Below are 27,636 nucleotides of genomic sequence, written 5' to 3'. Positions count from 1 at the left end.
CTGATGATCTGCCTTCACAGCTCTCTCCTCCTGACGAAAGGAAGCGTTCCCCTCCAGAAGACCTTTCCTTTATTAATTTTGTAAAGGAGATGTCTGAAATGGTCCCATTCCAGCTTCAGACTGAAGAGGACTCTAGACATCAGATGCTGGAACTTCTACAATTTCTCGATGCTCCAAAGGAAATCATGTCCATCCCCATTCATGACATCCTATTGGACCTTTTAAAGAGAAACTGGGAACACCCTGGCTCTGTGGAACCTGTTAACCGAAAGGCAGATGCCACTTATCTAGTTCAGTCAGCCCCTGGCTTTCAAAGAACTCAATTGGATCATCACTCAGTGGTTGTGGAGTCAGCCCAGAAGAGGGCCCTTCGCTCCAAACCTCACTCTTCCATTCCTCCAGGAAAGGAACAAAAATTCCTGGATGCATTTGGAAGACGAGTGTTCCATGGATCAATGCTCATCTCTCGCATTGCGTCCTATCAATTGTACATGACCCAATACAAGAGGGCCTTGTTTACAAAAATCCAGGACTTTGCTGAAGCCTTGCCTCTGGAGTTCCAAGACCAACTTCATGCCCTAGCAAAAAAGGGCTTAGATGCTGGCAAACATGAAGTGTGATCAGTGTATGACATCTTCGACACCGCCTCCAGGGTGTCGGCGGCCGGTATCAGTGAGAGGGGATGGGCCTGGCTAAAGTCTTCTGACCTCAGACCAGAGGTACAGGACAGATTAGCTGACTTACCCTGTGCGGGGGATAATCTTTTCTGGGAAAAGATTCAAGAAGCAGTGGCACAGCTCAAGGTCCACCAAGAGACTCTGTGCCAGCTCTCCTTGCTGCCTTCCGATCCCTCCTCCAAAAGACCATTTAGGAGAGATTCCAAAAGCCAAGACCCCGGCGTCCAGGGGTTGGCCTTCTAAGCCTTATCAAAAAGGCCAATCCAGGCAACCTAGAGTACAAAAGTCACAGCCAGCCCCTCAACCAGGTCCAGCGTCTGGCTTTTGACTTCTTCCTAGAGAGCAGTACCCAGCCTCCACTTCTGACTATACCTGTCGGGGGCTGATTGTGCCATTTCTCCACCGTGTGGCACACAGTCACCAAAGACCAGTGGGTACTGGCGATAGTAAGTCAAGGTTACCATCTCAACTTTCTCTCGGTTCCACCGGATTCCCCACCTCAGCTGACATGGGGAAAGTCCGACCACTCACCATTTCTGGAGCAGGAGATTTCCCTCCTCCTCCAATCACGTGCAACAGAACCGGTGCCCCTCTCCCAACAGGGGCAGGGGTTCTATTCCAGGTATTTCCTAATACCATTCGGCCTAGCATCTGCCCCACGAGTCTTCACCAAGTGCCTAGTAGTGGTAACTGCCTATCTCAGGAGTCAAAGTGTCCACGTCTACCCCTATCTCGATGATTGGTTGATCAGGGCTCCCAATCAGCAAACTGCTCTGACATCCCTACGTCTCACTTTGCATACCCTGACCTCCCTAGGGTTTTTCATAAACTATCCAAAATCCAGGCTAGGTGAGGTGTGCCCAATACTGGATCTTCGCACCCTAAACAAATACACTGAGAGGAGAGGATCACCTTGCTGGTGGCTAAAAGGAATCAGTAAATTTTTGCTTGGGACATTGTCTTTTTTAAAAGTATTGGGGCAAAGTTAACTATTTGGGAATATTATTTAGTGTGTTTGTGTGTTTGTGTGTTTGTGCCTTTAATAGTCAGAAAGGCAGTGAATAAACAAGTTAGACTGTTTGTATTTTTAAATAGTCAGTCAATAAGGTAGCTAGTAAGCAGTAGGTAGTGTGTTTATTTTTAAAAGTCTGCAGAACTGAGTGTTCTGCAGACTTTTAAAGAACTGAGTGTTTGTATTGAAAAAAAAAACCACAAAAAAACCCCCAAACACCCAAAAAGTAGCCAGAAGCTAGAAATAAGCTAGGAGCAGTGTATACCTAAGTAAAAAAGTTGAATAGTTCAGCTCAGTTACTCACCTTGGAAAGGTGTTGAGGTAGTGTGATTGGGTTTGAATAGGGACCAACATTTGTTAATCAAGAGAGCAGTGAGTCACTCTGGCTGACTAACTGAAGTTAGACTGTTTGTATTTCCCAGCCCAGCCACCCCTAGCTCATCCCTTAATTTATAGGCAGGTGCCACTTTCACAAAAAAAAAAAAAAAATCAACAAAAACTTTATTGAGAATTCAATCAGACCCCGATAGGCCACTACCAGACACATAGTGACTTCACTAATACATTTAAAGGACGTTAGACACATTCCTACTCCCATAGCAACCTAAAACTTAACTAGGAAATGATCAAAATTGAGATGAAGGCAGCAGTCTAGCAGCAAGAGGGGGGCTTCCCAGTCTTTTGCATAGAATGTCACATGTTTGATTTTTTACCCACCGGTGAGAAGTTGTACATGTGCATGCGATGCAAAGAGCTCCTGGCTCTCAGAGAAAGAGTCCGATCTCTGGAGGCTAGAGTGGCAGACCTGGAGGAGCTAAGGCAGACAGAGAGGTATATAGATGAGACCTTCAGGGACATAGTAGTCAAGTCCCAACTTCAGACTGGCAGCCCTGGTGCTGCCTTGGAGGAAGAAGGTCTCATGATGGGAGAGCACCAACCAGGTGCGGCAGGAAAGGATCCTGAAGCAAGGACCTGCTCTCCAGGTGATGCATTGTCCTTTCGCACTGAGGATATCTCCCCAAGGCCTACTGCCCAGGAGGGAAGGGTTAGGTCAGCCTTCATAGTTGGTGATTCGATTATTAGGAATGTAGATAGCTGGGTGGCTGGTGGGCGTGAGGATCGCCTGGTAACATGCCTACCTGGTGCGAAGGTGGCAGACCTCACGCGTCACCTAGATAGGATTTTAGACAGTGCTGGGGAGGAGCCAGCTGTCATGGTACATGTGGGCACCAACGACATAGGAAAATGTGGGAGGGAGGTTCTGGAAGCCAAATTTAGGCTCTTAGGTAGAAAGCTTAAATCCAGAACCTCCAGAGTAGCATTGTCTGAAATGCTTCCTGTTCCACGCGCAGGTCATCAGAGGCAGGCAGAGCTCCTGAGTCTCAATGCGTAGATGAGACGATGGTGCAAGGAAGAGGGATTCAGTTTTGTTAGGAACTGGGGAACCTTTTGGGGAAGGGGGAGTCTCTTCCGAAGGGATGGGCTCCACCTTAACCAGGGTGGAACCAGACTGCTGGCGCTAACCTTTAAAAAGGAGATAGAGCAGCTTTTAAACTAGAACAAAGGGGAAAGCCGACAGTCGCTCAGCAGCGCATGGTTTGGAGAGAGGTATCTTCAAAGGATACTAATGATGCATTAGAATTAGGGCATCCTGACAGTGAGGTTCCAATAATTAGAAAAATAGTCCAAGTTCCTGTAACTAAAAATTCACCTGAGCTAAAAAATTCTAACTTATCCCTATCAATTAAAAAGCAGAATGAAAATACAAACAAAAAACAAACTTTGAAATGTTTGTATGCTAATGCCAGAAGTCTAAGAAGTAAGATGGGCAAATTAGAATGTATAGCAGTGAATGATGACATAGACTTAATTGGCATCTCAGAGACATGGTGGAAAGAGGATAACCAATGGGACAGTGCTATACCGGGGTACAAATTATATCGCAATGACAGAGAGGAGCACCCGGGAGGAGGTGTGGCGCTTTATGTCCGGGATGGCATAGAGTCCAACAGGATAAACATCCTGCATGAGACTAAATACAAAATTGAATCTTTATGGGTAGAAATCCCTTGTGTGTCGGGGAAGACTATAGTGATAGGGGTATACTACCGTCCACCTGGTCAAGATGGTGAGACGGACAGTGAAATGCTAAGAGAAATTAGAGAAGCTAACCAAATTGGTAGTGCAGTAATAATGGGAGACTTCAATTACCCCAATATTGTCTGGGTAAATGTATCATCGGGACACGCTAGAGAGATAACGTTCCTGGATGGAATAAATGATAGCTTTTTGGAGCAATTGGTTCAGGAACCAACGAGAGGGAGCAATTTTAGATCTAATTCTCAGTGGAGCATAGGACTTGGTGAGAGAGGTAACGGTGGTGGGGCCGCTTGGCAATAGTGATCATAATATGATCAAATTTGATTTAATGACTGGAAGAGGAACAGTGTGCAAATCCAAGGCTCTTTTGCTAAACTTTCAAAAGGGAAACTTTGATAAAATTAGAAAAATTGTTAGAAAGAAATTGAAAGGAGCAGCTACAAAAGTAAAAAATGTCCAAGAGGCGTGGTCATTGTTAAAAAAAAATACCATTCTAGAAGCACAGTCTAGATGTATTCCACACATTAAGAAAGGTGGAAAGAAGGCAAAACGACTACCGGCATGGTTAAAAGGGGAGGTGAAAGAAGCTATTTTAGCCAAAAGATCTTCATTCAAAAATTGGAAGAAGGATCCAACAGAAGAAAATAGGATAAAGCATAAATGTTGGCAAGTTAAATGTAAGACATTGATAAGACAGGCTAAAAGAGAATTTGAAAAGAAGTTGGCTGTAGAGGACCGTTAGATGATTGAGGGGTTAAAGGGGCACTTAGAGAAGATAAGGCCATTGCAGAAAGATTAAATGATTTCTTTGCTTCAGTGTTTACTGAAGAGGATATTGGGGAGGTACCCGTAATGGAGAAGGTTTTCATGGGTAATGATTCAGATGGACTGAATCAAATCACGGTGAACCTAGAAGATGTGGTAGGCCTGATTGACAAACTGAAGAGTAGTAAATCACCTGGACCGGATGGTATACACCCCAGAGTTCTGAAGGAACTAAAAAAATGAAATTTCAGACCTATTAGTAAAAATTTGTAACCTATCATTAAAATCATCCATTGTAACTGAAGACTGGAGGATAGCTAATATAACCCCCATATTTAAAAAGGGCTCCAGGGGCGATCCGGGAAACTACAGACCGGTTAACCTGACTTCAGTGCCAGGAAAAATAGTGGAAACTGTTCTAAACATCAAAATCACAGAACATATAGAAAGACATGGTTTAATGGAACAAAGTCAGCATGGCTTTACCCAGGGCAAGTCTTGCCTCACAAATCAGCTTCACTTTTTTGAAGGAGTTAATAAACACGTGGATAAAGGCGAACCGGTAGCTGTAGTATACTTGGATTTTCAGAAGGCGTTTGACAAAGTTCCTCATGAGAGGCTTCTAGGAAAAGTAAAAAGTCATGATAGGTGGTGATGTCCTTTCGTGGATTGCAAACTGGCTAAAAGACAGGAAACAGAGAGTAGGATTAAATGGACAATTTTCTCAGTGGAAGGGAGTGGACAGTAGAGTGCCTCAGGGATCTGTATTGGGACCCTTACTTTTCAATATATTTATAAATGATCTGGAAAGAAATATGACGAGTGAGATAATCAAATTTGCAGATGACACAAAATTGTTCAGAGTAGTTAAATCACAAGCAGATTGTGATAAATTGCAGGAAGACCTTATCAGACTGGAAAATTGGGCATCCAAATGGCAGATGAAATTTAATGTGGATAAGTGCAAGGTGATGCATATAGGGAAAAATCCATGCTATAATTACACAGTGTTGGGTTCTATATTAGGTGCTACAACCCAAGAAAGAGATCTAGGCGTCATAGTGGATAACACATTGAAATCATTGGTTCAGTGTGCTGCGGCAGTCAAAAAAGCAAACAGAATGTTGGGAATTATTAGAAAGGGAATGGTGAATAAAACAGAAAATGTCATAATGCCTCTGTATCGCTCCATGGTGAGACTGCACCTTGAATACTGTATACAATTCTGGTCGCCGCATCTCAAAAAAGATATATTTGCGATGGAGAAGATACAGAGAAGGGCTGCCAAAATGATAAGGGGAATGGAACAGCTCCCCTATGAGGAAAGACTAAAGAGGTTAGGACTTTTCAGCTTGGAGAAGAGACGGCTGAGGGGGGATATGATAGAGATGTTTAAAGTTATGAGACGTCTAGAACGGGTAGATGTGAATCGGTTATTTACTCTTTCGGATAGTAGAAAGACTAGGGGGCACTCCATGAAGTTAGCATGGGGCACATTTAAAACTAATCGGAGAAAGTTCTTTTTTACTCAATGCACAATTAAACTCTGGAATTTGTTGCCAGAGGATGTGGTTAGTGCAGTTAGTATAGCGGTGTTTAAAAAAGGATTGGATAAGTTCTTGGAGGAGAAGTCCATTACCTGCTATTAAGTTCACTTAGAGAATAGCCACTGCCATTAGCAATGGTAACATGGAATAGACTTAGTTTTTGGGTACTTGCCAGGTTCTTATGGCCTGGATTGGCCACTGTTGGAAACAGGATGTTGGGCTTGATTGACCCTTGGTCTGACCCAATATGGCATATCTTATGTTCTTCTGCTGGTTCCATGGGGCTCGAATGGTGTCCTCTCAACTGATGAAGCTTCCTTTTGAGCTGCTGGAGTCCTGTTTGCTAAAATTCCTGACATGGAAGGTGATATTGATCATTGCAGTCATCTCCGCTAGTGAACTCCATGCTTTTCTGCACGATCCACCATGTATACAATTCTTTCATAACAGGGTAGTAAGTTCTCTATATTCATCCGAAGTTTCTACAAAAGGTTGTCTCAACTTTCGATATCAATCAATCCATTGTATTTCCTACCTTCTTTCTGAGATCTCATGTGCATGAAGGAGAGAACAACATTCTTACTTTGGACTGCAAATGAGCCTTGGCTTATTACAAGAAACAAACTCAGTCATGTCACTAACCTTCTCAACTGTTCATGTCATACGACCCAAACAGCTTAAGCGTGCATTCAACACTACACCTAAACAGGACTGCAAGTCATAGATTCTGTAAAAGTTCATCAAGTGAGAGCTATGGCTTCATTGGTTGCTCATCTTTGAAGAGCTCTGCAAAGTTGCAAATTGGTCAACAGTTCACACCTTTATGTCCCATTTCTTTCTAGATAACCTCTCAAGGACTGACAGTATATTCAGACAGGCAGTTTTGTGTAATCTGTTCTCGCAGTAGTCCACTCTCCACAGTGGAGTCTGGGTTGCTTACTCAGTAAATGCTGCACGCAACCCTCAGCTTGTGGCACCTCACATTTAATGATAAGTTCAGCCTGCTTATTGTTGGAAAAGCAAGTTTGCTTCCCGTAAAAGGTGTTTTCCATGGGTAGGATGAATTAACCATGGAATACCCACTCACCTGCCTTGAGAGTCAACTACATAGCTAGAATTAGCTCTGATATAGACTGAGGAGGCTCATGAGCTCTACTAGCTAGGAGAAGTGATTCCAGTGCCACTGTATGATGTTGCCCCAGATGTAATGGCTAAATCATTCTGCTATCTGTGGACACCGTTTATGGTAAGCAAACTTGTTTTTTACCATTTGGAGGAGCAGGTTTTTAATAAATTCAGTCTTACTATAAGAGTTGTTATAAGGAAATTCTCATTTTAGATTTATTTACCAATAGTTATGAAATAATTAACTATTTGGACAGTCCAATTTTAAAAATATTGCCATGAGTATGCAGATTATCCCTCATGAGATCCATATCAGAACTCTAATAACAGTGCCACATTGAATTCTTTTGGTTGTACTTACATAGTGATTTGGGATTTACATTTTAATGTGTCTGAAGATGAGATTTTGCTTCATACTGAAGTCTGGTACAAACTACTGCACTGCATAAGAACATAACAAAAGAACATAGGATAAGCCATACTGGGTCAGATGAAGGGTCCATCAAGCCCAGTATCCTGTTTCCAACATTGGCCAATCCAAGTCATAAGTATCTGGCAAGTACCCAAACATTAAATAAATCACGAATTCTTATTAATTAATAGCAGTTTATGGATTTTTCCTCTAGGAACTTATCCAAACCTTTTTTAAACCCAGTTATACTAACTGCTGTAACCACACCCGCTGGCAATGAATTCCAGAGCTTAACCAGGTGCTGAGTGAAAAAGAATTTTTTTAAATTTGTTTTAAATGAGATACTTGCTAACTTTATGGAATGCCCCTTGGTTCTTCTGTTATCTGAGAGAGTAAATAACCAATTTACATTAGATTGTTTAAGTCCTTTCATGATTTTGTAGACCTCTATTATATCTCCCCTCAGTTGTGTCTTCTCCAAACTGAAGAGCCCTCACTTCTTTAGCTTTTCCTCACAGAGAAGCTTGTTCCATGCCCCTTTTCATTTTGTACAGCCTTCTCTGAACTTTCTCCAGGGCAGCTATATCTTTTTTGAGATGCGGTGACCAGAATTGCACACAGTATTCAAGATTGGTCTCACCATGGAGCGATACAGAGACATTATGAAATCCATCCTTTTATTTGCTATTCCCTTTCTAATAATTCCTAAAATTCTGTTTGCTTTTTTGTTTGCCACCGCACACTGAGCCAATGATTTCAATGTATTATTTATTTATTTGTTTTTTAAACTCTTTTCTATACTGTCGTTAAGCTGTCACAATGGTTAACAATAAGGTAACATCTAGACAGGTGCCTGTAAGGTATGGTACAGAGTTTCATAATAGCTATAAGATGCTAGGTGGGGTTGTATGTTTAGGTTTATCAGGTTGATTCAAAATTATTAATAATCTACATGTTATCTGTTACTGCTTAAAAGTAAAAATACTCATTATGAGTAGGTGTGTTGTGTCAAAGCACAAACTCATCGCTTTCTACAATTCTTTGGATTCTATTCTCCATTCTCTTTGTGGTATGCTTGTTTAAATAGCCATGTTTTTAGGCTCTTTTTGAATAGTTTGATGTCTTTTTGCAATCTGATTTCTGATGGCATGGTGTTCCATAATGTAGGCCCTGCTAATGATAGGGCTCTACTATAAAGCCTAGATCTCTTTCCTGGGTGGTAACTCCTAAGATAAAACCTAACATTGTGTAACTTAGCATGGGTTATTTTTCCCTATATGCATCACTTTGCACTTGTCCAAGTTAAATTTCATCTGCCATTTGGAAGCCCAATCTTCCAGTCTCACAAAGTCTACCTGCAATTTATCACAATCCGCTTGAGATTTAACTACTCTGCAGAATTTTGTGTCATCAGCAAATTTGATCACCTCACTCATCGTACCCTTTTCCAGATCATTTATAAATATATTACAAAGTCCAAGTATAGATCCCTGAGGTACTCCACTGTTTCCCTTTTTCCACTGTGAAAACAGACCATTTAATCCTACTCTCTGCTTCCTGTCTTTTAACCAGCTTGCAGTTCACAAAAGGACATCCTCCTATTCCATGACTTTTTAATTTTCTTAGAAGCCTCTCATGTGGGACTTTGTCGAACGCCTTCTGGAAATCCAAATACACCATATCCACTGGTTCACCTTTGTCCACATGTTTATTCACCCCTTCAAAAAAAGTAGGAGATTTGTGTGGCAAGACTTCCCTTGGATAAATTCATACTGGCTGTGTCCCATCAAATCATGTCTATCTAAATGTTTTGTGATTTTATTCTTTATAATAGTTTCCTGAATCACTCCTGGATCCCTTTTTAAATATCGGGGTTACATTGGCCATCTTCCAATCTTCAGGTACAAGGAATGATTTTAATGATAGGTTACAAATTAATTGAAATAGGTCTGAAATTTCAGAACCCTGGGATGTATACCATCTGATCCTGGTGATTTACTACTTTCAGTTTGTTGATCAGGCCTGCCACATCTTCCACGTTCACCATGATTTGGTTCAGTTCATCTGAATCATCACCAATGAAAACCTTCTCTAGAACAGGTATCTAACATCCTCTTCAGTAAACACCGAAGAAAAGAAACTGTTTAATCTTTCCGCGATGGCCTTAACTTCTCTAAGTGCCCCTTTAATCCCTCGACCATCTGACGGTCCAGCTGACTCCCTCGCAGGCTTTCTGTTTTGGATATTTTTTAAAAGGTTTTTATTGTGAGTTTTTGCCTCTATGGCCAACTTCTTTTCAAATTCTCCCTTAGCCTGTCTTATCAATGTTTTATATATAACTTACCATTGCTTATGTTTTATCATATTTTCTTCTGATGGCTCATTCTTCTAGTTTTTGAATGAAGATCTTTTGACTAAAATAGCCTCTTTCTCCTCGCCTTTTAACCATGCCGGTAATTGTTTTGCCTTCCTTCCACCTTTCTTAATGCATGGAATACATCTGGACTGTGCTTCTAGGAAAGTATTTTTTAGCAATGTCCATGCCTGTTGCATACTTTTTACCTTTGTAGCTGCACCTTTCATTTTTTTTTTTTTTTTTAAACTATTTTTCTCATTTTCTCAGTTTCCCTTTTGAAAGTTTAGCACTGGAGCCGTGGATTTTACTTACTGCCTCCCTTCCAGTCATTAATTCAAATTTGATCATATTATGATCACTATTGCCAAGCAGCCTCACCACCATTATACTTACCAAATCTTGCGCTTCACTGAGAATTAGATCTAAAATTGCTCCCTCGTTCCACAAAACTGTCATTTATTCCATCCACACAAACTTCTATTTATTGCCTGCCTTTCCGACACTAAATAATCTACCCCAATTGCTTATTTCTCCCCAATACTTTTACGTTTTAAAAATTTCCCCAAGCAATACTTACTGATTCTTTTCAGCCACCAGCAAGGTGATCCTCTTCTCTTAGTGCTCCCACTTGTGTACATTTTATGAAAATCATCTGTTTATAAGAGGCCTTTGTAAACTAGATTGCCTTCTCCTGTGTTTAGGCAGGGCTGTTGAAAGCATTATGAATATATACGAGGCTAGTACTGAGGAATGTATCTTGGAGTTTTATACTGCCAATTAAACTTTAAATAAGATTCCGAACCTCTCTTAAATCCATTGGGATGCTTGTTAAAATTTTCTGGAATTCTGCTGCGGTATTGGATAAGTCACTGGACTCTTTTTTTTTTTCTCTGCCTGTCTGTTTAATGCTGATTAGGAGGAAGGAGTTGACCTGATGATAAATAGAGAAACAGCACATGAAAGGTGAGTATAGCAAGAAAAATGAGACTAACAATCATTTTCTATATAAAATTCTTGACCCATGTTCATGGTTTCTTTCCTCCCCTTTTACTTGCAGAGAAGTACAAGTGGCAATGCAGATGAGTCAGTCATGGGAAGAAAACTTGAGCCTGGTAACCTAATGATTTTATTCTACTTTAGAAATATTTAAATACATTTAGAACTCCAAGCAGAGGGATACTAACTATCTTATTAGGTCATTTAACAAGCAATAGGGAATAAACAAATGAGATCTTGTACTTCTGTTTGCAAGCTTACAGTTTTTATATATGATGATGTAGTGAGATTATCAGATAGTTTGGCTGCCATGTTAGACCCTTGAATGCCCAGAAATAAAGGTTACCAAATAAAAGCAAAAACAATTTCCTAGTAAGGTTTTCTTTTGCTCATTTGAATTCTGTGTCCTGAAAAAGAGAGTATTAGCTCTCGAAAGCTGGTCAATAATTATATTTAGTCCAATAAAAAGATATCACTGTATATATTTTAATTGCTTTTATGTGTTAATCTTTATTTCTGTGAGGTAATTGGTAAGTGTGTTGAATTCTTTTCTTTCTGGCCTAACAGCTTTAGATGTGGATTTAGGAACATTCTATAAACGTTCACATTTCAGGCAGACAAAGACTAAGTTAAACAGTCCCTTATACCACATGGCAATGCAGTGTGTCATGAAGCTTCCACATTTGAATCACAAGCTAGATGTCTGGATAGATGGAGGTTTAGTGCATTCAGCTGTTTTTTGGAGGGCTGTGATATCTTTCAGATTCAGAACAGAATAAGCACCTAAGGCATGACTGTTTCTTAATGAACACTAGCTTTGAAAAGCTTATTAATCAATAGTGCCTTTCATTAAATTCTGGTGTAATCAATGCAGACTGACTACAGAGAATTCAAATCAGTTACATCTTTTGTAAGCTTTACTTAACCAATTGCTTAGAGCATCATGATGCAGGGAATTACTCTACTGTGGTTCCCCTACTGCTGTGAAATCCTTCTGTATAGCAGTTTTCTATAAATTTCATTTCATCTTGTACTTACACAGAGTGACAATGATTTGGACAAATCAACTTCTCCAAAGCGAATCGACTTTATTCCAGTTTCTCCAGCTCCTTCTCCCACCAGAGGAATAGGGAAGGTATGGAAAATAAAATGCAAAGGCCTTTTAAAATTCAGTCTTGATTTATTTTTCCCAAAGGGATTATTGCCAGTCTTGTGCATTTGAGTGTTCTCTTGTGAGGGGTTATAATATCAGAGTCTGGTGACCTACTGTCTTTAAAATAATGCTTCACCTTAACTGTTTAAAAGCTACCTGTTTGGAATGCTCGCTGTTGGTATATAGTGGTAAAATGTTACATTATACACCATTAGAAGGAGAAAATCAAATTTTTAGTTTTCTGCAAGGAAATTGGCCTTATAAAAACATCATGTCTGTCTGTTCCCTCTGTAAGCTTGTCCCCCTCCATAATTTTGAACCAATCATCCAATTTCATTTGATTTTCTGCCACAAATAGTAGAGTACCTAGTGGCCCCTGGATCATCCCCAGCACCTTTGACTCTTAGAACCCCATTTTTTTTATTTCTTAAAGGAAAACAGGCCAGTTCAGTTCAATTGAAATCTCAAGTAGGTCAGTGCACATGGTGGTGTCATTTACTATTCTATGTTATTAGCTTGTAAGAGGTAATTGTAAACTATGTTCTCACAGGACAAGCAGGATGGTTGTCCTCACAAATGGGTGACATCGAGGATGGAGCCCACCACGGAAAACTTCTGTCAAAGTTTAAACAGAACTTTGACTGGCCCCTACTGGGCATGCCCAGCAAGGCACTGACCCTGCAGCCAGCAGGGGTCTCCCTTCAGTCTTCTTTTTTTCCGCACAGCAGTTGCCACGCGGTGAAAGGAGCTCTCTAACCACGTTCCTGACAGGAATTTGGAAATTAATTTCCTAAGAAAATTTGCCCCTCAGGGGTCTCCCTTCGACAAATTTTTAGTCATCTTACGGAACCCGGTAAGTTTTTTGCCTTTTTCCATCGACTACCGTCGAATTTGGCCCTTGAGGCCTGTTGGCACTTACCGATCCCCAGCCTAAATTTTGGCTTCAGGCCATGGCAACGGGGTTCCGCCATTGTCCGGATTGTACCCGGACTATGTCCATCACAGACCCCCACAGGGTTTGTGTGATGTGTTTGGGTAGTGAGCATGATGTCCTGACTTGCACCAAATGTGCCTTAATGACACCCAAGGGTCGCAAAGCCAGGATGGAGAAGATGGGGCTCCTCTTCCATGCACCCACCCCAACGCCATCGATAGCATCGACGTCATCGGAACCGGCACCGTCGAAGTTGTACCATCATCGTCAACCCTCCGGTGACCGTCCGCCATCGATCGCTTCTCGGCCGTCGACTCCCGTCCCTTCCCCGGATGGGCGAGGGGATCGGAAGGAAAAGCACCGCTATCGACGGCACAAATCTCGGCCTGTCGAGGATCCACAGCCATCGACCTCTGCTCAAGCCGAGCCACCGACAAAGAAGCCGCGAACAGACCGGACATCCTCCACGTCTCGTTCGCAGGCATCGAGGAAACCCTCACCCTCCCGGGGTGCGGGGGCCGTGATCCCACCGGTTACGGTGGTCCCTCCGACCCTGCCTCAGCCTCCCTCTCCCGTCGAGCCGGGTATGGTTACCCCTGGTCTCCGGGCAGAACTGGACCGGCTGGTCCAGGAGGCCATCGAGAAAGCGATGAAGAAATTGCAACCTCCATCGGCACCGTCTCCGGCACCGGGTTCCAGTGCCGCCCCCGGCACCGACACCGGCACCGGCTTCGCCACCGAGGAGGGAACCGACCACCGAGCCGTTGATACAAGCGCTAGCACCGCTACTGAGCCGCATGGAGGCGCTCATGACGGCCCTTCCATCGGTGATTCCAGTGCCATCGACAACACCACCGTCTCCGACTGGATTTTCATCGGCAGGAGAAAACACCGTTCCGGATTCCCCCTTCCGGGGTGGTTCCATCGGTGCCTTCTGGTATATCTCCACCGATATATCCTTCGGTTCCATCCATTCCACGCCAGGCACCGATTCCATCGACAGCACCGAAGCCATCGATGCCATTTCTGGTTCCACCTACGGCACCGATTCCACCTCGGTTTCCATCGATGCCTTTAGAGCCTCAGCCAGGTCCATCAGGGTTACAAACCCCACTTGATCCCTACGATACCTGGGGTGATGATGATGATACATCTTCTGACACGGATTTGCCTTCGCCTCCATCTCCTACAGAGAGTAGAAAAAGATCTCCTCCTGAGGATCTATCTTTCATTAATTTTGTGAAAGAGATGTCAGAAGTTGTACCTTTTCAACTACAATCTGAAGCTGATGACAGACACCAGATGATGGAACTCCTTCAATTTCTGGATGCTCCAAAAATCATCGCTTCCATCCCTATACACCAGGTGTTTTTGGATCTGCTCAAGAAAAACTGGGAATCTCCTTCATCAGTGTCCCCAGTTAACAAAAAAGCTGACTCCACCTACCTTGTCCAGTCAGCACCAGGTTTCCAAAAACCTCAACTGGATCATCGCTCTGTTGTGGTTGAGTCCGCGCAGAAGAAGGCCAAGCGTCTTAAGCCACACTCTTCTACCCCCGCCTACCAGGGACAACAAGTTCCTAGATAGTGTTGGACGGAAAGTCTATCATGGAGCTATGTTGATTTCACGCATAGCTTCATATCAACTTTATATGACTCAGTACAACAGAGCCATCCTTAAGCAGATGCAAGACTATGCTGACACGTTACCAGACCAATACCAACCGCAGCTTCAAGCCCTTCTTCACAAGGGATTTGAGGCAGGGAAGCACGAGATTAGGACTGCCTACGACATATTCGATGCTTCCACAAAAGTTTCAGCCACAGCCATCTCAGCCAGACGTTGGGCTTGGTTAAAATCATCCAACCTTCGCCCAGAGGTTCAGGATCGTCTTGCTGATTTACCCTGCTTAGGCGATAATTTGTTTGGAGAGCAAATTCAGCAGATTGTGGCGGAGTTGAAAGACCACCATGAGACGTTGAAACAACTCTCATCTGTCCCACCTGAGCTGACCTCCAAGCAACCGCAAAAGAAAGACTCTAAGAAGTCATTCTTTCGACCACGCCGTTATTACCCTCCATCGGCCAGGCCTCGTCCAGCTCGATCCTCTACTAGGCCTCAGCCGCGTCAGCCTAGGAAACAAAGGCCTACTGTAGCCCCTCCTCCTGGGCCTGCGGCTGGCCTTTGACTCCCCTGTAGGGAACACATGCCAAACCCCTCTTCCGGACATCCCTGTAGGAGGTCGACTGTACCATTTTTCTACAACCATGGTTGCAGATCACCTCAGATCAGTGGGTGCTAACAATTATCGCACAGGGTTACCACCTCAACTTCATAACTCTTCCGGCAGACTCCCCGCCTCTTCAAGCGTGGAGTCTATCCACCCATTTGGCTCAATTACAACAGGAAGTATCTCTTCTTCTGCAATCAAATGCTATAGAACCCGTTCCTCCCTCTCAACGAGGCAAGGGATTCTATTCCAGATACTTCCTAATACCAAAGAAATCGGGGGGACTACGTCCCATTTTGGACCTTCGAGCCCTCAACAAATACCTTCAAAAAGAGAAGTTCAAAATGGTAACCCTAGGCGCGCTGCTCCCTCTGCTACAAAGAGGGGATTGGCTGTGCTCTCTCGACCTCAAGGACGCTTATACCCACATTGCGATCACACAATCCCATCGCAAATATCTGCGGTTTCTAGTTGGCCACGACCATTATCAATACCGTGTCCTCCCTTTCGGTCTAGCTTCTGCCCCACGAGTCTTTACCAAATGTCTCGTAGTGGTAGCAGCATTCCTCAGGAAGGAAGGTGTCCACGTCTACCCATACCTGGACGATTGGCTAATCAGGGCCTCCACCCAACAGATAGCTCAATCCTCCCTAAAATTGACAATTCAAACACTCCTTTCCTTAGGGTTTCTCGTCAATTACGAGAAATCTTGCTTAGTCCCGTCTCAAACCTTATCCTTCATTGGAGCAGACTTGGACACCTTGCAGGCAAAGGCTTACCTTCCTCTTCAGAGGGTCCACACCCTAATATCCCTGGCTCGCCAGCTCCAGTCTCAGAACACTGCCACGGCTCGCCAGTTCCTCATTCTCCTAGGACACATGGCATCCTCGGTTCAAGTCACTCCCATGACCCGACTAGCCATGAGAGTAACACAATGGACTCTACGGCACCAATGGATTCAAGCTTTTCAGCCTCTGTCCTCCATAGTCACAGTCACACAAGCGCTGCGCCTATCCTTAACCTGGTGGACGACTCAGGTCAACCTCCTTCAGGGCTTACCCTTTCTTCCACCGGATCCGCAAGTAATCCTAACCACCGACGCTTCTCACATCGGTTTGGGGAGCCCATGTGGACGACTTTCAAACCCAAGGGTTATGGTCCAACGAGGAAGCCGAACACCAGATCAATTTCCTGGAACTTCGCGCAATCCGCTATGCACTCCGAACTTTCAAAGATCATCTATTCCATCAGATAATCTTAATCCAGACGGACAACCAAGTGGCCATGTGGTACATAAACAAGCAGGGAGGCACAGGCTCCTTCCTTCTGTGTCAGGAAGCTGCGCAGATCTGGGCGGAAGCCCTCTCCCACTCCATGTACCTCAGGGCCACTTACCTGCCGGGAGTAGACAATGTATTGGCAGACCAGCTGAGCCGTGTCTTCCAACCGCACGAGTGGTCACTCGATCCTCTAGTAGCGACCTCTCTGTTTCACAAGTGGGGTTCTCCCCGCATAGACCTCTTTGCGTCCCCTCAGAACCACAAAGTGGACGATTACTGCTCTCTCATTCGGAGCCAGCACTCTCGGCCGAGGGATGCATTCTCCCTCAAGTGGACAACCGGTCTGCTCTATGCATTCCCTCCACTTCCTCTTGTGTCAAAGACTCTCGTGAAGCTATGCCAGGACGGGGGAACCATGATCCTGATAGCACCTTACTGGCCACGCCAAGTATGGTTTCCAATACTCCAGGATCTCTCCATCCGCAGGCACATTCCTCTGGGAAAGGACCCGCATCTGCTCACTCAAAACGACGGATGCCTCCTCCATCCCAACCTCCAAGCCTTGTCCCTGACGGCATGGATGTTGAAAGGTTAGTCCTTCAGCCTTTCAACCTTTCAGATTCCGTTTCTCGGGTCCTGATAGCTTCACGAAAGCCTTCCACAAGAAAGTCTTACTCATACAAATGGAAAAGGTACACATCATGGTGCACTTCTCAGTCCCTTGATCCCCTTTCCTGTCCAATCTCCAAATTCTTGGACTATTTATGGCATCTCTCTGAATCAGGTCTTAAAACCTCTTCTATCAGAATGCATGTCAGTGCGGTAGCCGCCTTCCATAAAGGTGTACAGGGTGTCCCTATTTCAGTACAACCCCTAGTAACCCGTTTTCTTAAAGGCTTGCTCCATCTGAAGCCACCCTTACGTCCTCCGGCCCCATCTTGGGACCTTAACCTGGTTCTTGGTCGTCTAATGAAACCTCCTTTCGAACCTCTGCACTCCTGTGAGTTAAAGTATCTCACATGGAAAGTGTTATTCCTTTTGGCTATCACTTCAGCTCGCAGGGTTAGTGAATTGCAGGCCCTAGTTACCTATCCGCCTTACACTAAGCTCCTGCAGGACCGGGCGGTACTCCGCACTCACCCTAAATTTTTACCTAAGGTAGTTTCTGAGTTTCATATTAATCAATCCATCATACTACCTATCTTTTTTCCCAGGCCCCACTCCAACTCCGGGGAACAGACTCTGCATACCCTAGACTGCAAACGAGCTCTAGCTTTTTATCTAGACCGTACAGTTGCTCACAGGAAGAGCACTCAATTATTTGTCTCTTTTCATCCTAACAAGTTAGGACATCCTGTGGGTAAGCAGGCTCTTTCCTCCTGGTTGGTGGACTGCATTGCTTTTTGCTATCAGCAAGCTGGCATTCCCTTTCAAGACCGTGTGAAAGCACACTCTGTGAGGGCCATGGCGACGTCAGTGGCACACCTTCGATCGGTGCCGCTTCCTGACATCTGCAGGGCTGCAACCTGGAGTTCTCTCCATACCTTTGCAGCCCACTATTGTTTGGACAAAGCTGGAAGACAGGACTCCATCTTCGGCCAATCTGTCTTGCGTAACCTTTTTCCAACGTGATGTACCAACACCCTTCCACCTTCCCGGTAGGGTGCGGATGCCCTTTACCAAATTCCACCCCAGTTGTAGTGCCTGTTGCACGTCGTTGGGTGCATTTGGTGCAAGTCAGGACATCCTCAGCTCGGTACTCACCCATTTGTGAGGACAACCATCCTGCTTGTCCTGTGAGAAAGCAAATGTTGCTTACCTGATGTAACAGGTGTTCTCACAGGACAGCAGGATGTTAGTCCTCACGAAACCCGCCCGCCACCCCGCGGTGTTGGGTTTGTTTTGTTTTTACTTTCTAGGCACTGCCTGTAGCTTTGAAAATCAGACTGAAGGGAGACCCCTGCTGGCTGCAGGGTCAGTGCCTTGCTGGGCATGCCCAGTAGGGGCCAGTCAAAGTTCTGTTTAAACTTTGACAGAAGTTTTCCGTGGTGGGCTCCATCCTCGATGTCACCCATTTGTGAGGACTAACATCCTGCTGTCCTGTGAGAACACCTGTTACATCAGGTAAGCAACATTTGCTTTCTGATAATGTATGGTTACCCTAAAGTATTCTAATTTTTTTTACCTATTCATGAAAGTACACATGTAAACAAATGGGGAAAATGCTTTTTATAAAGTTTGGACAATAAACTTTATACAAAACTGTGTTATGTCTATTCAAAATACCATTTCATTGCACTTGTATATGTACTCTATGCATAATCCAAAAGCTCAGGACTGCCAATATTATTTGATAATAATAGACAGAAGTCTATATAGTACTGATACCATAGTGACACAATTTGTTGCTCAAGGAATACATTCTTCATTCAGATGTATATGTGTATTGACAGTGAACAAAGAATTTCAAAATAAGATAATTGAATAACTGACCACAGCAATGGGTATAAAATATAGAGTTTCTTAGTATTCAGACAGATGAATCCAGAACCAGTAGGTTATGCACCTCTACCAGTGATGGAGACAGAGCAAAGCTGACATCACAGTATATATATATACCCCAGCAGTGATATCAGCCCTCCGGTATTCTCCGTCTCCAGCAGATGGTGGTCATACATCTCCCTACTGGGGATTGCTTAAAAAAAATAGGATTTGGTCAAGGAGAACAGAAGAATTATTTGCCCCGCTCTCCTGTGGTGATAAACTTATGGTCCCTCCCTCAGTTGAGAATTCCTAAGGTGATTTCTTGAATCCTTTCCTCAGATGAGTGCCTTGGTCCGGTAGCTGGTTTTTCAGCTAGTGTGGACTTAGCTATAAAAAAAAAAAAAAGCCTCAGAGGGAACAGGGAAAGCCAGCAGGTCTCCCCGAGGGCTCGGCATGTGCAAGGTGCACTAGTGTGCAGCCCCTTGCGCATGCCAACCTCTGATTTTATAACATGCACGTGGCTGCGTGCACATGTTATAAAATCGGGCGTACATTTGTGCGCGCCGGGTAGCGTGCAAAAATTACCCCGCGCGCGCAGGTTTAAAAATCTCGCCCATTGTGTAACTACATCAAGGGTTGTTTTTCCCTATATGCATCACTTTGAACTTGTCCTCATTAAATTTCATCTACCATTTGGAAGCCCAATCAATCATTAAATTATACTACTGCTATTAATTGCATCAGTAGCATGGGATCTTCTTAGTGTTTGGGTAATTGCCAGGTTCTTGTGGCCTGGTTTTGGACTCTGTTGGAAACAGGATGCTGGGCTTGATGGACCCTTGGTCTGACCCAGCATGGCAATTTCTTATGTTCTTATGTTCTTATGTTCTTCCAGTCTCAAGGTTCTCCTGCAATTTATCACAATCCGACATGATCAAATTAAAATACATTCATAAAAGAATATAAATCATTAAATTATACTACATCTATATAAAATTAACTCATTTAGCTAAAAATATTGATTAAAATAAAGACAAAATAAAGTACAGTAAAATAGGTAGAAAACTCAACATAAAGGGGCGGATTTTCAGAGCCCTGCTCGCCTAAATCCGCCCAAAACTGGGCGGATTTAGGCGAGCAGGGCCCTGCGCGCCGGGAAGCCTATTTTACATAGGCCTACCGGCCTATGTAAAATAGGGGGGGTGTCGGGGGGCGGGGCCCGGTCGTCGCGGCGTTTCGGGGGCGTGTCGGCAGCGTTTTGGGGGCGGATACGGGGGCGTGGCTACGGCCCGGGGCGGTCCGGGGGCGTGGCCGCGCCCTCCGTACCCGCCCCCAGGTTGCGGCCTGGCGCGCAAGAGGCCCGCTGGCGCGCGGGGATTTACGCCTCCCTCCGGGAGGCGTAAATCCCCCGACAAAGGTAAGGGGGGGGGGTTTAGGACAGGGCCGGGCGGGTGGGTTAGGTAGGGGAAGGGAGGGGAAGGTGAGGGGAGGGCAAAGGAAAGTTCCCTCCGAGGCCGCTCCGATTTCGGAGCGGCCTTGGAGGGAACGGGGGTAGGCTGCGCGGCTCGGCGCGCGCCGGCTATACAAAATCCATAGCCTTGCGCGCGCCGATCCAGGTTTTTAGCAGATACGCGCGGCTCCGCGCGTAACTACTAAAATCCAGCGTACTTTTTATTTGCGCCTGGAGCGCAAACAAAAGTAGGCTATTCGCGCTCCTTTTAAAATCCGCCCCTCATAGAATAAAATGAAATCAGATAAGAAAACCAGGGGCTGAGTTTGCCTAGGCTGAAGCATGCTTGAATGCTTGCTCAAATAGCCATGTCTTATCATTCAAATATTCATTCCCATCACTGAATGAAAAGATCCATCCAGTTGGCCCAAATTTGTTACTTAATTCCCAACCTTGGAATCTATGAATTATAGTAGATAGCCAACGAAACCAACAAAGAACTAGTAGAGCCTCAAAAGGTTTCCTCACTTTTCTGGGGTGGTCATGAATAACAGGACAAGAATTGAAGGCGCTCTTCTTTCAGGAAGAGTTTGTTCATTTGATGAATATGATATTAATTATTTATTTATTTATTTATTTATTTATTTAACTTTTTTTTATATACCGAGGTTCTGGTAACAATGTTACCAATCACTTCGGTTTACATAAAACTTGGGATGACATAACACAAGTGTCTTACATAGAACAAGGAAAAGATGTTTAAGAGTATGTGTAAGTGTAATGATGTGTGGTGGCATGGTATGTGTAATAAAGTTTAAATTTAGATCTGTTTAGCTAAACGCTTGTGAAAATCACAAAACGGAGGAATTGTCGAATCTTAGTAGGCCCAGTTGGTCTGTGTTTGTTTTTCACCATCTAGCTGTTTATAGTGGTATCTCCTCCTTCTGTAGACATACTTTCTTCTTCTGAATTTGGGCACTATTTTTCTGGAAGGGGAGTGAGGGTGGGAGTTACCATGGTAATGTTTATATAAGTTAATTATTACCTTATAAATTAAATGTCTAATGAAAATTATGATATATTTTCAGTTCCTAGACCTCAACGTAGAGGTGGAGGCCTCATGTTTATCGTAAAGAAAGATTTTGTTTTCAAACTTGCTCCCTTCATGCATTGCACAACAATAAGAAATTGCTCTGTTCAAATCAAAGACACTACAAGTCTGCTTAATATACTGTCCTCCAGGTCTCCTGGAACATAATCTCTCACCAATGATTGAATTTTTTGTCTCGTCACTAAACCCCAACAAACCTTCAATAATTTTAGGCGATTTTAATTTACATATGAATGCTAAACCTCACTCAATTACCTGCCACACTCTGATAGATGCACTCACAGCACTAGGTTACGAATTGATGGTTACAAACCCAACGCATAAGGTGGTCACTCTCTGGATTTAATTTTAACCAATACAGAGAAAGTCATTGACTCTTCAATTAAGTATACTCCGGTTCCCTGGTCTGACTATTTCTTAATTCACACACAACTGACTTTTAGATTCGAACCCTCCCTCAAACAGTTACAACCAATAACCTTTACCTATCAACTGCCATTTAAGACTGAAGACCTACAAAAAGAATTGGATAAAGAGGTTAGCTATATTGATTTATCCAACACCACGAACGCCATTAACTCCTGGTTCCAAATTACATCTTCCATAACTGTTAATATAATCCCTAAAAAGACAAAAACAAAAAAAATAATAAAAAAAACAAAAATCCATGGTACAATAAACAAATAGATGATACAAAGAAGATTCTCAGAAAGAAGGAGAAAGCTTGGAGAAAGAATAAATCTGATTTTACACTGAGCAATTATTGCTCATTCTTAGCCCATTACAAAAATTGATAAATAATGTTAAGAAGGAATACTATAGTAAAAAAATTGAGAAATTTTCTCACAATTCAAAAATGCTGTTTGATATTGTCAAAAAGCTGACTAACAATACACCCTATAACAAAACTACCTTACTGGAAAACAGGTGTAACAATATTGCACATTTTTTCAAGGATAAAATAACAAGCTTACAGATCGATACTCTAAGGCCGCGGTAGAAACAGTGCTGCAGTGTCAGGCGCACCCTCGTTCCTCGCACGCACAGTTCTCTTCACCTACCGCGTTAGGCCCGCGCAACCCATTTTACTGTATAGAGCGCCTATACAGTATCCTGGGTTCGCGGGCCTAACGCCTCATGGCCACGCTGGTATCTGTCATTTCAAATGACATTTGAAATGACAGGTACCAGGAAGTGGACAGTTATGTTCCCCGATGCTCAGCAAACTTTCCCCCAGCCCCCGCTTACCTGCCCTGGCCCCGTCCGGTCTCCGGTGCAGCCCCAGTCCTGTCCCCTCCTCCCGAAGCAAAAAAAAAACAAAACGAAAAAGTAGCAAGGCTCGGGCCTGCTACGGTAGTCCCTTCTCCCTTCTCCTCTCTTCCCGATTTCGGCGCTCAAGGCGGCCGGGTGGGCGTGCATTCATCCAGGCAGAGGGAGCCGGCGGCGAAAGCGGCCTCCGGCTCCCTCTGCCTGGATGAATGCACGGCCCCCGCCGGCAGTGAATGAATGCCCGTGCGATTTGGCACTCAAGGCGTGACGTCACGACGCTTGACGTCACGGCATGTGACTGCCTTGAGCGCCGATATCGCACGGGCATTCATTCACTGCCGGCGGGGGCCGTGCATTTCATCCAGGCAGAGGGAGCCAGCGTCTCCCTCTGCCTGGATGAATGGAGAAGATGGGACTCCTCTTCCGTGCTCACATCCCGACGCCGTCCATCGCATCGACGTCATCAGAACCGGTACCGTCGAAGTCACACCAGCATCGACCTCCATCCGGTGACCATCCGTCATCGACGTCTTCACGGCCATCGACTCCCATTACTCCCCCTCAAGATTGAGGGGATCGTAGGGAGAAACATCGCCATCGGCATCGTAAGTCTCGGACCGTCGAGGGAGCGAAATCATCGACCTCGCCACCATCGAAGAAGCCCCGTCCAGGAATGGCACCGACGATTCCTGTGACCGGGACATCGAGGCCACCCTCACCCGATCGGGGTTTGGGAGTCGCGATTCCGCCTGTAAAGGTGGTCCCTCTGACTGTGCCTCCGCTTCCCTCTTCCGTCACGGAGCCGGGGCTGCTTGCTCCAGGTCTCCGGGAAGAACTGGACCAGCTGGTCCAGGAGGCCATCAACAAGGTGATGCAACGGCTCCAGGTTCCTCCGGCACCGACACCGGCACCGAGAATGGAACTGGTCACTGACCCGATGACAGCAGCGCTGGCACCGCTGCTATCCCGGATGGAGGCGCTCATGACCGCCCTTCCACCGGTGATTCCGGGTCTCCGATTGCTCCGGTGCGCTCCCCGTTGACAGCTTCATCGGGAGGAGAAACACTGTTCCGCATTCCTCCTTCAGGAGTACTGCCTCAGCCATTGATGCCAATTCGTCCCTCGCCACCGATTCATTCATCGGGGGCGATACGCACATCGGCGCCATCGATGCCTTTGATACCAGCACCGATTCCTTCGATTTTCTCGGAGCCTCAGCCTGGGCCTTTGGGTATCCAACCCCCTTCTCGTCCTATAGGTTAGTCTGCTGATCCTTATGACACCTGGGGTGATGATACTTCCACAGACACCGATGACTTACCTTCACCTCCCTCTCCTACTGAAAGTAGAAAGCGTTCTCCTCTAGAGGACCTTTCTTTCATTAATTTTGTGAAGGAAATGTCAGAGTTGGTCCCTTTTCAGCTTCAGACGGAGCAGGATGATAGGCACTAGATGATGGAGCTCCTCCAATTCCTGGATGCCCCTAAAGTGATCACTTCTATTCCCATTCATCAAGTTCTTCTTGACCTCCTCAAAAAGAACTGGGAAAACCCTGGATCCGTTGCCCCAGTTCATAGAAAAGCTGACACTACCTATTTAGTACAATCAGCCCTCTGCTTTCAAAAATCTCAGCTCGACCACCACTCAATGGTGGTGGAATCGGCTCAAAAGAAAGCATAAAGGACGAAGCCTCACTCATCTACCCCTCCTGTTAAGGAACACAAGTTCCTAGACAATATTGGTCGACGAGTCTTCCAAGGGGCCATGCTCATCTCCAGAATTGCTGCTTACCAGCTGTATATGACCCAATACAATAGGGTCATTTTCAAGCAGATACAGGACTTCTCTGAAACCCTGCCTGACCAATTCCAACAACAGCTTCAAATCCTTGTCAACAAGGGGTTTGAGGCAGGAAAGCATGAGATAAGAACAGCTTACGATATCTTCGACACCTCTACTAGAGTGTCTGCAGTTGCCATTTCGGCAAGACGATGGGCCTGGCTCAAATCTTCTGCCTTTCGCCCAGAAGTACAAGACAGGCTATCTGACTTGCCATGTGTAGGCGACAGTCTGTTTGGTGAACAGATTCAGCAAATAGTGGCTGAATTAAAGGACCATCATGAGACCCTTAAACAGCTCTCATCGATACCTTCCGACTTCCCCTCAAGACAGACCTTTAGGAAGGACTCTAAGAAGTCATTCTTCCGTCCAAGGAAGAACTATCCTCCACTAGCAAGGTCCCGAACTACGAGGCCTTCTCAAAAACCTCAGCCTCGCCAGGCCCGAAAGCAAAAGCCAAAAGCTGCAAGCAGCTCCCCAGCCGGGGCCTGCTTCAGGTTTTTGACTTTCACTTGGAGAGCAGCAGCCTGATTCCTCTGCCAAGCATACCAGTGGGAGGCCGATTGTGCCACTTTCACAGCATGTGGCAATTAATCACAACCGACCAATGGGTGCTAGCAATCATTGCTCAGGGTTACCACCTAAACTTTCTTGCTCTTCCACCGGACTCACCACCTCTGCAAGCATGGAGAGTATCTGACCATTCTGTCCTGGAGCAGGAGGTTTCCCTTCTTCTCCAGTTAAGAGCAATAGAACCCGTCCCTCTCTCACAGCAAGGCCTAGGGTTCTATTCCCGATACTTTTTGATCCCAAAAAATCCGGGGGAGTTCGTCCAATTCTGGACCTACGTGCTCTCAACAAGTACCTACAGCGAGAAAAGTTCAAGATAGTAACCTTGGGCTCGCTTCTACCTCTTCTGCAAAGAGGAGACTGGCTCTGCTCTCTGGACCTTCAGGACGCATACACACACATACCCTTGACTGTAAACGGGCTCTAGCATTCTACCTAGACCGTACAGTTGCCCACAGGAGGAGCACTCAGTTATTCTTCTCTTTCCATCCCAACAAATTAGGGCAACCTGTGGGTAAGCAGACTCTCTCCTCCTGGTTAGCGGACTGCATATCTTTTTGCTACCAGCAAGCAGGCATTCCTTTTCAAGACCGTGTTAAAGCACACTCTGTGAGGACCATGGCAACTTTAGTAGCACACCTACGATCGGTGCCGCTTCCTGACATTTGCAGGGCTGCCACCTGGAGTTCTCTCCACACTTTCGCAGCCCACTATTGCTTGGACAAAGCCGGAAGATAAGATTCCATCTTTGGCCAGTCTGTCCTGCGTAACTTATTTCCAACATGACGTAACTACACCCTTCCGCCTGCCCGGTGGGATTCAGGATGCCCTCTACAAACTTCTACCCCAGTTGTTGTGCCTGTTGCACGCCGTTGGGTACATTTGGTGCATGTTCGGACATCCTCAGTCGGTACTCACCCATATGTGAGGACTACCATCCTGCTTGTCCTGTGAGAAAGCAAATGTTGCTTACCTGTAACAGGTGTTCTCACAGGACAGCAGGATGTTAGTCCTCACGAAACCTGCCCGCCGCCCCATGGTGTTGGGTTCGTAACGTTTTGTAATTTTATTTTCGGCACTGCCTGTAGCTTTCAAATAAGACTGAAGGGGGACCCCTGCTGGCTGCAGGGTTAGTGCCATGCTGGGCATGCCCAGTAGGGGCCAGTCAAAATTCTGGAAACTTTGACAGAAGTTTTCTGTGATTGGGCTCCATCCTGATGATGTCACCCATATGTGAGGACTAACATCCTGTCCTGTGAGAACACCTGTTACAGGTAAGCAACATTTGCTTTCTTCCTCTTCTCAGCCGCCTGTGGACTCCCAAACTTCTTTATTCGACTGCCTATTCCTCTTTTCTGCTGCAGTAAGATGGAGTTCACCGGCAGCCTTGTGAGCCTCTTCCTCTTCTTGGCCGGCAGCCTCCTGGTCTTGCTACTCTTCTTGGCCACTGGCAAGGTAGGATCTGCCAGTAGCCTCATGGGCCTCTTCCTTTTCTTGGCTGCTGGCGGGATGGGATCCACTGGCGATCTCTTGGTCCTACTCTTCTCAGCCACTGGCAAGATGGGATCTGCCAGCAGCCTCATGGGCTTCTTCCTCCTTTCTGTCACTGCTCTCCTGAATATGCATGCAGTTGGTGGTGCATGGCACACCCTGTTTTAAAGTTGGTGGTGCCTGTGCACTATGGACGCCTCGCCCATGTGTAGTGGGAGAGTGGAATGGGACTGACAGATTATCTGGGAGATATGATTTACAGATTTCATTATTAATTTTATTAAGCTAAAACAAAATACATATCAATGGAATTGAATAAACAATTTTGTCAAATATACAAAGACCATGGAGTTGATGATATTAAAGTAGGTGGAGTTTGGTAAGATATAGGAGGGGCCTATGTGATTATGTGTTCATGTCGAAGCTGGTGCCACCCTTAAATTTCAAAAATGTTGTAATTGTGATCACAGGGCCACCTGCTTATGGCAAGAGTAAATGGGCTGCTGAGAATGCTAGCAGTATGTACTATAAGCCAAGGGATTTACCATGGTAATGTTTACATTTTGTTAATTTTTAACTTGATAAGTGACACTATTACTTGTCAGCCACCTCTAGCAGTAAAGATATGTCTCAGCAGCCCAGTAGCAGCAAGAAAAGTAAGGGGATTAAAACGTTGAGGGGCCACCATGGGGTAGCAAGAGTAAATGAGCTGCTGAAGATGTTAGGAGTAGTGTGTACTTTAAGCCAAGTTAAAAAGTAAACAGTGGAGTGCCTCAGGGATCTGTACTTGGACTGGTGCTTTTTAATATATTTATAAATGATCTGGAAAGGGGTA

The 27,636-nt window shown here is 44.9% G+C and overlaps 1 protein-coding gene across 5 annotated transcripts in view; it reads left to right on the top strand.

The window, feature by feature from the left end:
* LOC115094027 (protein FAM122A-like) overlaps positions 1-27,636 on the top strand; it is a 210,949-nt gene that overhangs the window by 45,572 nt on the left and 137,741 nt on the right. For all 5 annotated transcript variants that reach the window (XM_029606655.1, XM_029606657.1, XM_029606654.1 and 2 more), the window contains exons 4-6: positions 10,911-10,957; positions 11,052-11,106; positions 12,033-12,125. In XM_029606655.1, the coding sequence (XP_029462515.1) occupies positions 10,911-10,957; positions 11,052-11,106; positions 12,033-12,125 (195 nt within the window). The remainder of the gene's footprint in view (positions 1-10,910; positions 10,958-11,051; positions 11,107-12,032; positions 12,126-27,636) is intronic.

The sequence above is a fragment of the Rhinatrema bivittatum genome, chromosome 6 (assembly GCF_901001135.1).
Source record: "Rhinatrema bivittatum chromosome 6, aRhiBiv1.1, whole genome shotgun sequence".
Lineage (NCBI taxonomy): Eukaryota > Metazoa > Chordata > Amphibia > Gymnophiona > Rhinatrematidae > Rhinatrema > Rhinatrema bivittatum.
The sequence above is the reverse complement of the archived record's forward strand: the minus strand, read 5'-3'. Positions and strand labels throughout refer to the sequence as shown.